The sequence below is a fragment of the Manihot esculenta genome, chromosome 13 (assembly GCF_001659605.2).
Source record: "Manihot esculenta cultivar AM560-2 chromosome 13, M.esculenta_v8, whole genome shotgun sequence".
Taxonomy (NCBI): domain Eukaryota; kingdom Viridiplantae; phylum Streptophyta; class Magnoliopsida; order Malpighiales; family Euphorbiaceae; genus Manihot; species Manihot esculenta.
Genome location: NC_035173.2, coordinates 11,793,181 through 11,807,354, shown reverse-complemented (window position 1 = coordinate 11,807,354; position 14,174 = coordinate 11,793,181). Strand labels below are relative to the sequence as shown.

Sequence of the window (14,174 nt, the reverse complement as noted above, 5' to 3'; positions counted from 1 at the left end):
GGGAGAGAAGAAAAATATGTGATGCCTAAATTTAATTCTAGGAGTCTTTATATAGACACAAAAAGATAAAATTTAATAATTTAAAATAAATTCTACTACTCCTATCTTATCCCTATCCTAATCTAATTGTGTTTGATCTAACTTGATACTGATCTTATTCTCGCTTAGGTGGCAAAATCGGACTGAGGTAGCGATTTTTTGAATTTTGGAGCTGTCCATCACCTTGGGCTACAGGATTATCCAAGACTATAACCTCCCAGTTTGAAAATCTTTCAATTCAGCCTCTTTTTATTCTTTTTCTTAACTTCCGCACACAAACCTATATTCCCGTTTATGCCATGAGTTATTTCTTACTTTCAGTCTCTTTGTTCGGAAACTAAACAAGTGTGTGCTAAATTTTGGTGAGGTGAGTCAAATGTCTTCAAAAATCCATTAGATTAGGTGGCAAATTTTATTACTACTTAAATCTAATGGTGATATGGATTTTTGTGCATTACATGAGTTTAATTTTGCTATGGGGTTCAAAATATATAAGGCTTACTTCAACATCCACATTATTTAATTGGTCGGTTGCTCAAGGCCAAATATTTCTATAATTGCTCTTTGCTAGATTCTCAATTAAGAAATTATTTGAGCTACATTTTGAGAAGCATTATATTTGCATGTGACAAATTGATGTCAAGAATTTAATGGCACATTGGTGATGGTCGTACCATTTGACTTTGGAAAGATGTCTAGATTTCAATATCTTATGCACCTCGGACAATTTCAATATTGCATAAACAAGATTATGTGGCTGAACTAATTATTAACAAGATTCTAGCCAAATTAACTGAGTTATTTGCTTCACTAGTGGCATATGCTATTATGCACATTTCCATAAGTTTTCGATTACCTGAAGCTACACCTTACTGGTCAAGCACAAAATCTAGCAAATTTTTTATGTATAGTGCTTATCACTTGGCTATGTAGCTTTCTACTTTCCATAATCCAAGAACTTCTTCTTCCCATCAGGCTTTTAATGAATTGAAATACATGTGCTCTTGCTCCACACAATCGTCAATTAAAATTTTTATTTGAATTATGGTCTTAAATATTTTACTTGTTAAAGCTAATCGATCTCCAAACTAAAAATATTATAGTGGATCCTATTTGGTATTTATGTGGAGCTGCTACTGAAGTAGTGGACCATCTATTATGTGATTGCCACTTTTCTTGAAGTGTCAGCTACTTCATTCTCCTCCGTCTTTATTTGTCAAACAAATCCATTTTCACAATAATGAGTTGTTCTCCTATATTTTTTCGATTGAGGAAAAAGCCTATGCAACTCTTTTTTTTATGCTATATTGGAGTATTTGGTTGGCTCGCAATAATCGGTGGTTTTGAGATGTTGAAGTTGGTTTCTACGGTGTAATCGATTTTGCGGTCTCATTCTATAAAGAATATATAAAGGTGCATATACATATGCCCAACCAGACATTCAAGAACTCAAGTCAGATGGGTGCCTCTCTATCTGGTATTCACAAACTTAATGTTGATGTTGCCTGTCCTCCTAGAAATTAAGTAGGTCTTGGCATAATCGTTAGAGATTATCATGGTTTTATTTACCTTGACATAGAGCAATTAGCCTTGAACTTTACGGTAGACTTGGACTGGGCCTAATTTTTACTGCTGACGTTCGATAGAGACCCACAATAGCTTTTCAGAAAGGGAATTTTGAGATGCACGACTTTCAAAAATATGACGAGGGCCGCAGGCCTGTTACAAAGTCTGATATGGAAATTCCATAATTTAGGAGGTCAATTTTATATTTTAATTATTTTTTTAGATATTTTGGATATTTTTATAATTTTGCATATTAGAATTTTGTTTTCTATTATAAATAGTCTCCCTTATCTATTAGAAACTCACTTTTTAATCTCTAAGAAATTTCAATAAGACTTTTAGTCTTCTAACCTATCTTTTGTCTTATTTCGTCTTAACCAAATGATATTGATTAAAATTTTTGACAGAGTCTAAATAGTCTTTTATCATATCTGCTATAAATCGGGCGGAATCGGGTGGAACTCATGCAGGGCTGAAGCTATGGTTATTAAATATAGTTTGGGAGTAGCTCTAGCATATGGGTTGTCATCTCTACTTGTTGAGCCAGACCGCTAAACAACTATAGAGACTCTTCATGGCCCACTTGCAGTCACACTATCTCTGGGCCTATTTGTGGATGATATCAAGGCACTTACTTTCTGTTCAGTTTACTTTCAATATTCAATAAGCGAGACTAATAAACTTGCTAATGCCCTTGAATAGTTTAGCTTGACTTGCAATGTTGATTGTATTCGGATGGAGGCACTTCCATTTACTATCCTGCCAAATGCTATGGCAGACGCTGAACTCTGTTTCTAATAGCTTATATTAATATTATGGTTTTTCTGAAAAATTATATATCTCCTTTAATTCAAATAGAGCTATTTATCACTGCTATATTTATGAGATCATATACGCTATTTTAATTGGAAAAAAGTGCAAGCGAAATTAGAATTGGTATAACTCATTAATTAACAATTTTAAACAAAAAGTAAATAAGGGTCAAAAAGAAAACTCTGCTGGGGAATACATATTAGAAATAATAATAATAATAATAAAACAAACAAAACCCAAGGAATCGCTGTTAGGCCAAGCCAAACACCTCAAATCGGTCGGCTAGCGTTCCCCGATGAATCAGCATCGACGGTTTCAGATTTGTTCGGTTCCTCGTTACTGTGTTGATGCAATCTCTCAAGGGAAACGATAACCGCCACAGATCTCGAACCGGCCTTAAAGGAGCACTCCGTTTCAGTTCTCCGGTCTTTTAGAGGCCTCCAGGACAGGGAGCAGTCAACAGAAACGGTTTCTCCGTCACCGCCTCCGCCTCTCACCTGAGTTGTCAACGCTGGTACACCGTAACACCGTGGAGAAGCTGAGCGGTCGGCGTCGACCTGTGGTTTCAATAAGAACAAAACCACACCGTTCAGTTCAAATGCAACTGTAGTTACCTTGGGAAAAAAAAAAAAAGCAAAACCCAAATCAAAACCAGAAACTGAAGATAAGTAAAAGGCGCAGTGCAGAGACCTGAAACATAGACCGAAGATCTATTAAACCCTCGCGCGACCGTTTCAAAGATTTCACATTCACAGATTCACAAAAGACTCTGCGAGTGAATCCACTCACAGTCTCTTGGCTACTCGAAGAAGAAGAAGAGGAAGAACTGATAGCCGGTGGCGGCGAGGCAGATGACCTTGGAACCACCTGATTATCAGCAGCCCTCTCGTCCTCCAATCTGTCGCCGGTGGAAAGATCATCACCGTCCTCAGTGCTTACATCATCACTAGGCTCCTCAGGTTTTTCCTTTTTAAGATTAGCTCCATTTGCACATAGATCGCAGATGGAAACAGTGCGGTCGAGTCTAGCACCGGTAGCTTTCCATGGAGTGATAGATTCACAGGTCTGGCAGAGAAGGTTGCGCGCGTGTCGAGAGACGAGAAAGTTGGCTCCGTGAACTTTTGTATCGCAATCCCAGCAGATGCAAGCCCGATCCGATTCACAGTAGATCCTCGCGGGAAACTTGCATAGCTCGCAGTTCTTCATTTTTCTCGCCTTCTGAGTTCTATGTTACTTGAATTAAAATTAGAATTATCTTTATCTTATTCTTAATATTTTCTATTCTCCTCCTTTCACTGTGTCGGAATTTCGTGGGAGCGCAGAGAAGCAACTTAAGAAATTGAATATTTACGTGTTATCTACCTCGTATTACGAATTGACCAGCCTGAGGCTCAACAAAATAAAAAGGTGATGAGGGTAAAATAGTCATTAAAAAGAAAGATGGAGCCTGAGGTTTCGTGTAATAAGACCAATGGAGCGAAGGTTGTGGTGTGGCGGAGTGCCAGGTGTTGGGGCGTTAAGGAGCAGTGGGTTCTGTGGTTCCACAGCCGCTCTTATTTGATTTGTTTTCCTGGGTTTGAGCAGAAGATATTTATTATTGTTTTGAATTTCGAATTTTTCTTGGGTATTTTGGTGGGGCAAGGCGGTGACGTGTCACTGGCGTGGCAAGAGAAGAGTAAAGCGATTCCGATTCTCTTACGTGGTTGGATGTGGAAATTGGAAGGAATGAGGGATACGGTGGGTCTCGCATTCCCTCCCGATTTCTGCCGTTCCTTTCGGCTCCGTCTATGCTTGCTTTATAATTTCTCAACTTTAAAGTGGATAAGCTTGAATTTCGGAGATATTTTGCAATCGGATCATAAAGTGGGTGGAGCCTTTCAGTGTCTGTACTCATTAGGATGTGAGCAAATCGGTTTAAGTGAAAAATCGATTTAATTTAATTTTTCTAACTTTTTTTCCAATTAAAACGATTCAATTGAATTTTCATATATATGATTGTACACCCCTAATGCTCAATAATATCTTATAATGTTTTTCATTTATAAATTAAATGAGAATAAATAAATATTTATATATATTTTTTTACGAGTCTAAATTTTATTTATAAAATAAATTTTAATAAAAATTTAATAAAAAAATCAAATTAAATCATGATCAATAAATCAAATCAAACAATCAACTTGAAGACCACCATTATTAAGTGAAATAAAATATAATAATCTTGACTATTTAAATAAGATGAAACATTAAAAATATAACAAGTCACGTGGCACAAGTTTTAGAAAAGAAAAAAATGAAAAGTGACATAAGTTCTCTTGATTTTAAAACTCAATCAACAAATCAAAATAAAAAATTTTATCGCAAGCTAAGAGAGTTAGTTAGCAAAAGTCTTATATTTTAAAATTTTGGGTGATTTAGAATTTCAAGATCTTGTCAAATTTAATATTGCTTATTTAGTAAAATATGTTGGCTGCTCATTCAAAATTCTTACAACTTATGGACACGACGTTTAAAGGGTATCTATTTTTCTCCTTTTTTTTTTGACAAACTCAGATTTGGCAAAACTTGTTGGCAGATAGAGATGTGCTTCATGAAGGTATTCATATGTATATTGAAGATGGTCGGAATATTAATATTTAGTCCGATCCATGGGTGTCTCAAGCGACAAATTTTTTTTGTTCCCAAGCCTAGCAATTGTCCTATCGGTTGTTTGTGTTGGAAAGAATCCTCTGCCATAATTGTAAATCAATCAGTTGTTGGAAAGAATCATCTGCCATGATTGTAAATCAATCAGTGATCCTCTGTCATGATTGTAAATCAGTCAGTGATCAAATCTTACCATATTTAGCATAGCACGATTCTAGGACATAATTGAGGGCTCAATCAAAGGTCTAATTGTTCATATCATGTACTATATAAACTCTGTAACTTACTACACAAGAGGTAAGAAAATAAAAACAGTTTTCTTCCTATAATCTCAAGATGGTATCAGAGCAGGTTTCGGTCTAAAAATATAGCCATCCTGCAATAATCCTTTACCAGATACCCTTCCCAACTTCTTTCTCTCACCGAAACAACAATGGCCGACCTCTCCAGCCCGGTTGACCAATCCCAGGCAATAATTGATCCAATAGCAGACCTGTCACAAAAACTATTCCAGTTAATTCAGAATAGCCAAGATGGAAATCAGAAATCAGTGAACCAATTCACTCTTAATTCAGCACAGCCACCGTCCGACATAAAATTGAATGATTCCAATTATGTTGTATGGGCAAAGATGATGGAGATGTTTATCACGGCACTACAAGGAGCCGCGAAAGGAGGAGGCACGGGTGTCCCTTATGATCGGAAAGGAGGTATTTTAGGGTTAGAAAGGAGGGCAAATGACCTTTCTACCCCTGTCTCTTTAAATAAATCTAAATGTGCCTCTGCTTGTTTTAATTCTAACAAGGTACAAAATACTAGTGGGTGGATATTTGATTCAGGAGCCACAGACACTATGACTAATGATTCTTCAGATTTTGTTGTGTCAGCCCCACCCTCAAAATCCAATATTCTAAACGCTACCGGTGGCTCTTTCCCGGTCATCGGTGGTGGTACCGTTTCTATAACCCCCACTTTAAATGTCTCCAACAGCCTCTATGTACCTTCCTTATCTTGCAAATTACTCTCTGTCAGTCAGATCACCAAACAGTTAAATTGCAGAGTACTCATGTATCCTCATTTTTGTGTTTTGCAGGATATTCATACGGGCACGGTACTGGGCCGTGGTACTGAGAAAGATGGACTGTACTATGTGGAGGAGATCTCAAGTACTGGGTCAGCTCATTTAGCTCAAGGGTCCTCAACCCGACAGTTATGGCTCTGGCACCGGCGCTACGGCCATCCCTCAAGTGATTATCTTCGTACTTTGTTTTCTGAGTTTAAATCCATTGACATTCCAGTTTGTTCTTCATGTGTGCTTGCTAAGAGTCATAAGAGTACTTATCATATATCCACAAATAAATCTGATACTCCCTTCTCAATAATACACTCTGATGTATGGGGCCTGCCCCGGAAACTGTCTCCCCTGATTATAGATACTTTGTGACTTTTATTGATGATTGCACTCGTGTTACTTGAGTTTACCTGTTAAGACAAAAAGGTGAAGTGGCTGAGAAATTCTGTGATTTTTTCCGCATGATTAAAACCCAATTTCACAAGACCATTCAAGTCCTCCGATCTGACAATGGGGGGGAATTTGTCAATAACCATCTCCAAACCTTTTTCCGGGATAATGGGATCCTTCACCAAACTACTTGTCCTTATACACCACAGCAAAATGGGGTTGCTGAAAGGAAAAATCGACATATCCTTGAGACTGCCCGAGCCCTATTGTTTGAAGCCCAAGTTCCTCCTAAGTTTTGGTCTGAAGCAGTTGCCACATCCATTTACCTCATCAATCGACTTCCGTCTCGCGTCCTTAATTTCCAATCTCCCTTGCATACCTTGTCCTCTCATCACACCATCCCTTCCTTTCTCAACCTTCCACCTAAAATCTTTGGCTGTACAGTTTATGTTCACATTCCTAAAACACACCGTACTAAACTTGATCCATGTGCTCTTAAGTGTGTTTTCTTTGGTTATGGTGTCCATAAAAAGGGCTATCGGTGTTTTGACCCAATCTCTAAACGGCTCTTCACTACCATGGACTGCACTTTTCTGGAAGAGGAATATTTTTTTCCCTCGCCAACTAGCAGTGAGGGGGAGACAACGGCACAATCACCACCACTGCCAAATTGGCTTAGTCAGGAGGGGCCAGAACTTGATCATTCTTCTCTTCCTGAGTCTACACCAGAACTGGGAGACACTGACCATCTAGTACAGTCCTCGGTCTCAACGTCACAACTAGAACCTGACACCGTAGAATATCCTGAGGAACACACAACTGAGGTATGTGAATCTGAACTTTCCCATGGTTCTAATAACCTTACTACTGAACCCATTTCCCTTGAGGTTTCTGAAACAGGCCAATATGTCCTACCCCCTCGGAATAATAGAGGAATTCCACCCAGGAGATATGATCCAGAATTCGAGGCAGCCAGGTCCAGATACCCTGTGGCAAATGTTACCAGAGGAGAAAGACTATCACCTCAGTTGGTCAACCTACAGAAAAACATTTGCTTAGAATGGATACCAAAGGATGCCACAGAGGCCCAGAAGGACAAAAGATGGGTTGAGGCGATGGAGACCGAGATGGATACCCTGGAGAAAAACAAGACCTGGGAAAAATGCTGGCTACCCAAGGGAAAACGACCAGTGGGATGCAAATGGGTGTTTACCATAAAGTATAAGTCAGACGGAACAGTGGACAGATATAAAGCTAGACTTGTAGCAAAAGGATATACTCAGACTTATGGAGTTGACTATTCTGAAACATTCTCTCCAGTAGCAAAAATTGATACAATACGGGTCCTATTCTCTCTAGCTGCAAACCTAGACTGGCCACTTCACCAATTTGATGTGAAAAATGCTTTCTTACATGGTGATCTGGAGGAGGAAGTATACATGGATGCTCCACCAGGGTTCATGAGTGGATATAGAAGGGGAGAAGTGTGTCGATTGAGGCGAGCCTTGTATGGGTTGAAACAGTCACCCAGAGCATGGTTTGGGAGATTTACTCAAGCAATGAAGAAAAATGGATATCGACAGAGTAACTCCGATCACACTCTATTCTTGAAGAGGCAAGGAAGGAAGATCACGTGTTTGATTATATACGTGGATGACATGATTATAACTGGAGATGATGTGGACGAAATCAAACAACTGAGGGATAACTTATTCCAAGAATTTGAGATGAAAGACCTGGGGATGCTAAAATATTTTCTTGGAATCGAAGTTCTCAGATCAAACCAGGGAATTCTAATATCACAGAGAAAGTACATTCTTGATCTGTTAACTGAAACAGGAATGATAGATTGCAAACCAGTCGATACTCCGGTAATGGTCAATCACGAGTTGAGCAAGGACTCAAAAGAAGGACCCACAGACAGGGGCAGGTACCAGAGACTGGTAGGAAAATTGATTTATTTATCACACACCAGACCAGACGTGGCATATGCTGTGAGTTTGGTAAGTCAGTTCATGCATGATCCAAAACAAGACCATATGGAGGCAGCATTAAGAATCGTTCGATATTTGAAAGGAACAGTTGGGATGGGCATGTTGTTCAAAAAGAATGGTCATTTCAGTATCAGTGGATATACGGACGCAAGTTGGGCAGGAGATCTCTCTGATAGACGATCTATTTCAGGATACTTTACCTTTGTCGGAGGAAATTTGGTAACGTGGAAAAGTAAGAAACAGAAGGTGGTGGCACTGTCAAGTGCTGAAGCAGAATTCAGGGGAATAGCAAAAGGACTGGCAGAACTCCTATGGATCAGAAAGTTGATGTTTGAGCTTGGATTCCCATCAAAGGATGCAGCTGAACTCCGTTGTGACAACAAGGCGGCAATAAGCATTTCTGAAAATCCAGTTCAGCATGATCGAACAAAACATGTTGAAATAGACCGACATTTCATCAAAGAAAAGTTGGACAGTGGTCTGATATCTTTACCATTTGTTCGATCAGAGGATCAATGGGCGGACATCCTAACCAAAGCAGTAGCTGGACGAATATTCCATGAGGTTTTGGGCAAGTTGGGTATGCTAGATCCACATGAACCAACTTGAGGGGGAGTGTTGGAAAGAATCCTCTGCCATGATTGTAAATCAATCAGTTGTTGGAAAGAATCCTCTGCCATGATTGTAAATCAATCAGTGATCCTCTGTCATGATTGTAAATCAGTCAGTGATCAAATCTTACCATATTTAGCATAGCACGATTCTAGGACATAATTGAGAGCTCAATCAAAGGTCTAATTGTTCATATCATGTACTATATAAACTCTGTAACTTACTACACAAGAGGTAAGAAAATAAAAACAGTTTTCTTCCTATAATCTCAAGAGTTTGACTCTCGACATGCTTTCTCTATTCTCTTAATATTAGTGGCACCTCTTGGTACTCCAGATTCTTGAATTTGGCATTTTACAAAGAATGGTCAATATACAGTACGTTCTAATTATAAGTTTCCGATTTGCAAAATGATGTGAAAAGATACAACATGCCAAACTTCTTCTTCAGTTTCTATTCTTTGAGGAGTGTGAAAGTCTGTTTGGTCTCTTCAGGTTATGCCTGAGTTGAAAATTTTTCTTTAGTATTGCCTCCATAATACTTTGCCTGTTTTGGATAATTTAGCGACTCAAGGTATTATAGTTGACTCCCGATGTTCTATTTGTTTGTCTCAACCAAAAAGCTTTTCAGCAATCGAATTCTGAATCAAAGAAAGAAGTCTCGGTCCATTGTGGATATTAATGAATTTTAATCCTAAAATTTGGTCAGGGAAAAAAAGGGATTTCAAATAAACCTTTTTAGCAATTGACATTGATATTAAAAAAAGCAATAAGGCTCATTTTAGTTCAAATAGAAATCGCTTTTCCTTCTCACTGGTCACTGAAGCAGCGAGAACAATTGAATTGGGCAAAAATCTAGGCATTATTTTTTAAGGGGAAAAAAACCTGCTCATCAAAGATCTTGCGGGACATATTACAATAGATTTTTGGTTGTGTAACTATCAAAATCAAGTCTCTACTCAGTGGGTCTATGGTGTGTGATTTTTCTCTTAAGGTGCTATTTCTTCTCCCTTTTCTTTTCTCTATGTCGATTTTTTGTCTTGGAATGTTAGAGATTTAGAAGGCAGTAGAAAGAAATCTCAATTGTTGATAGGGAATGTGCCTCGAAAATTTTTCATTAGTCGACTTTTCAATTTATTAACGGATCAGAATGCTTGTGTCTCATAATTTGGAGTTTGAAAAATGGATCATAGGTGTGGAAGCTCTTTTGGAGAAGGAATTTGTTTGAATGGGAACCCTTACTTCTTACACAAACGTTGGTTGCTTTTAATGCTATTAAACTAAGCAGTTTCGAAGGTGATTGACTCGTATGGGAACCTGATAAAAATGTTCTTTTTTCTCTGTCAACTCTCTATATAAGTGCTGAATCTCTTCATCTTCTTTGTATTTTCAAGTATGCCTTTTGTTTGGCTTGGCATAGCTCTCTCCCAAAGTGGAGACCCTTATTTGGCTCATCAATCATAATAAGTTGTATACAAAATTCTGGTTGTCCCACTTGGGCATAATACCAACTTCCCAAAATCATTGCGCGAGATGTGGGCTCTTTTATGAGACAGTTGCGCATTTGTTTATGCATTGTTGGTTTTCTTGGTTATTTTGGTCATGGGTTCTAAAGTAGTAGGGTGTCCATTTTTGTACGCCAAACTCTGTCTCTATGCTTCACTTTGAATGGAAGTCTTTAGCATGTGGAATATTTCAATCGAAATTTTGAATCGCGCTTGCCTATGATATCCTTTGGTCTTTATGGCTTTCAAGAAATGAAAAAATCTTTGATGATAAATTCATACTCCTGGATGATCTCTGCTCCTTGATTCTCCATCTAGTGTCAGTTTGATTGAAGGTTTTGGATCTTGGGTTTCCTTATACAAGTTTGAATCTTCTTATCTCTTTCATTGGTATTAAAGGTTGGGTAAATTCTACTCTTTTTTTTAAATATTTTTGCTCTAAGAATGTCTTGTATCATTTTGTTTAAAATGGAATGTGGATGGTTCATCCAAAAGCAAATTGGGACCTGCTGCTATTGGTGGGGTGCTCCTAAATTTAAATGGTTTTTTTCTTTGTGTTTTTTTCTACCATATAGGTTGGGAAGACTCAAATGTAGCAAAAATCTTAGCAATTGAAAAAGCTCTTTGTCTCTTAATATCAAAACCTAGATTTTGGTTCTTAAAGTCGGGAATAATGCTAGAATTCGTTTCTCTTATTGTTGTGTCTTGAGTTTTATCTCAAGACAAGTATCCTTAGTGGTTATCTTCTGTTCTCAATTCTATAGGCAATTTTATTAAGACTTTGCCAATTGTCTGCGTTGAACTTTTTTCTAGAAAAGTTAACTAGACAACAGATGCTTTAGCTAATCAAGGTGTATTTAGAAAGGATGTTTTTGTGGCATAGTTGTAACCTCCTAGTTGTTTTATCTATATGTTTTGGTTCTTCTGTCTTAGGGTTTCTTTTGCTCTTTATCTTGTACTTTGAGGTTCTCCAAATTTTTTTCTTAGCATGTTAATATTATATATATGTGCGTATACAATTTATATATATATATATATATATATATATATATATATATATATATATATATATATATATATATATTTTAAAACTATCATTTAGAAAGTTTCTCTTTATGGTCTCTTTGTGACTCGATACTCTCGCCTTTTTCTCTTTCTTAAACCTAACTTCTTCTTTTCCTTTCCTCATGGAAGACGATCTACGTCAATTGACTATCGATGAAGAATAAGATATTATTGTTCCTATTAAGAGCTCCAGAGATATTCCAATTGTCACTTATGATTTCTGTATGGTGGGGATGTTTCTCATATACAATCCAATAAATTTTCAGAATATGCAGACCTCTTTGGCAGATTTATGGCGGCAATCCTCAGACAGTTATTGCATTGAAGGATTTGATTCCTAGTTACAAGTCGGACATTTTATTTTTTATAGAAATAAAAGCTCTTAGTTTTTGTATGAAATTTTTTCATAGTTTTTTACATTTTGATGGTTGCTTCTCAGTCAATAAACAAGGATTGGGAGGAGGCCTTTCATTAATGTGGAAGAGTCACGAGTCTGTGTCTGTGGTTGGCTTTTCTTTAAATTTTATTAATTCGGTTGTTTCGGAAGGTAATGTTCAATGGAGGTTTACTAGTTATTATGAATTTCCAGAATTGTAATGACGACGTCAGTCTTGAAACCTTATTCGAGCTTTATCTGGTAGAAGCTCTCTTCCGTGACTTTGTTCGGGAGACTTTAATAATTTATGCTCGAGAGATGAGAAAGAAGGAGTATCTTTGCCAAATTATCTTATGCAAGGGTTTAGACAGGCACTTGAAGAGCATTTTTGTCAAATTATCTTATGCAGGGGTTTGATTTTGAATGATTGTAAATCTTTGTTAAACTCTAAAATTGATATTTCTGTCAGATGAGTTCGTTGTAATACTACTCTAACTGCTCATACTTTGGCTAGAGAATCTATCAGGTATAATCGTCTCTCAGTTTTGGATGATATCACTCTTTGTTTGATGAAATTTTATTAATACAATCAGTAGTTTTGCTTTCAAACTATATGTATATATATATAATCATTAACTAAATTATATATATTAATAAAATGTAATTTAATAAAATTAAAAATAAATTAAATTAAAATAACTATGACATACTATTCAGATAAATTATGTATTTTTCCTGTAAAACAAACAAAAAATTTAAAAAATTTTACAATATATCTGATAAAAATTCATTTTTTTAAATTTATTTCTTATTAAAAAAAATTTTTGAAAACTCTATTGAGAGTTTTTTTTCATCTTTTAAAAGTTTGAAAATTATAATAAAAAAATTTTACTATATTTGATTATTTAGTATCATAATATATTTTAAATGAAAATATTATATAATATTATGAATATTTAATATTATTTTAAAATCGTAATGTGAAATATATTAATTTAATATAAATAATATTAATATCTCATTAAAAATATTTAATTATTTCATTTAAATTTAAATTTTATTATATTAAAACTAACTAAAACTGAAAATATATAAAATCATATTAAAATTTAATTTTAATTTTAATTTTAAAATATTTAATGAACTTGATTGAAAAAAAATGTATTGAAATTACTAAATTCGCACATCTTGCAAGCAACGAATGGTATACGTAAATCTTGGTACTCTAAATTTTTTTTATATAAAGTTTCGATATTATTTATAGTGTTATATATTATTGCTTTATTTTACATGGTTTTGGATGTTTAAATATATTAATATTATTGTTATTTATTATTTTAGTATTATTTATTAAATAATGTTAAAATACATTTGTTGCAATAGACTTAAAAAGTTGCTAAGTGCTTTTTTTTTTTTTTTTTTGGCTATATGATTGTGTGAGCCAAAGCCAAGAAGCCAAATGAGCTGCGAGTTTAGTGGGATAAAAAATGAGAGTAGGTCTTAAATTATTTTATAATAATAATTAAACTTTTTGTTGTTGTTAACAAATTAATGATTTCAACCTGATTTTTAAATTTCAAGGTTTGAAAAGACCAATTAAATAAAGCCGATATTGTTAGCTTTAAAGCTTAATGGTATAAAAAGAATTGAGTTACTAAGTTGACACAAAATATTTAAGTTGAGCGATTGAAAATAATGACAATAATATAACCATCAAAGGTTGTATTATAAAATTTTTTTGATAATGAGTGGAGCAAAAATCTCAACTTGAATATATCATAAACTCATTCTAACATGGAGCAACTATTTTTAAATTTTACGATAGATTTAAATCGAATTTAATTTTTATTATCGATAATAATTTTTTTAAAAAAAATTTTAAAATGTACGACTTTTAAAAATGTGACGAAAGCCATTATCACAAAATTTAATATGGATAGATTTTAAAAGTGTGACGAGAACCATTATTATAAAATTTAATATGAAAATTTCTATCGTTTAAAAATTAATTTTATTTTTAATTTTTTTAAAAATATTTTTATAATTTTATTATTTAAAAATTAATTTTATATTTTAATTATTTTTTTTAAATATTTT

General features: G+C 35.2%; 1 protein-coding gene across 1 annotated transcript; it reads right to left on the bottom strand.

Annotated features, from left to right (window-relative positions):
• Positions 1–2,521: 2,521 nt before the first annotated feature.
• Positions 2,522–3,971, bottom strand: LOC122721467 (zinc finger protein CONSTANS-LIKE 3-like). The gene is made up of 2 exons (XM_043949294.1): positions 3,109–3,971; positions 2,522–2,975 (listed from the first exon to the last, which is right to left on the bottom strand). The coding sequence occupies exons 1-2, from the start codon at positions 3,622–3,624 to the stop codon at positions 2,688–2,690; spliced, it is 804 nt and encodes a 267-aa protein (XP_043805229.1). The 5' UTR covers positions 3,625–3,971; the 3' UTR covers positions 2,522–2,687.
• Positions 3,972–14,174: the final 10,203 nt, after the last annotated feature.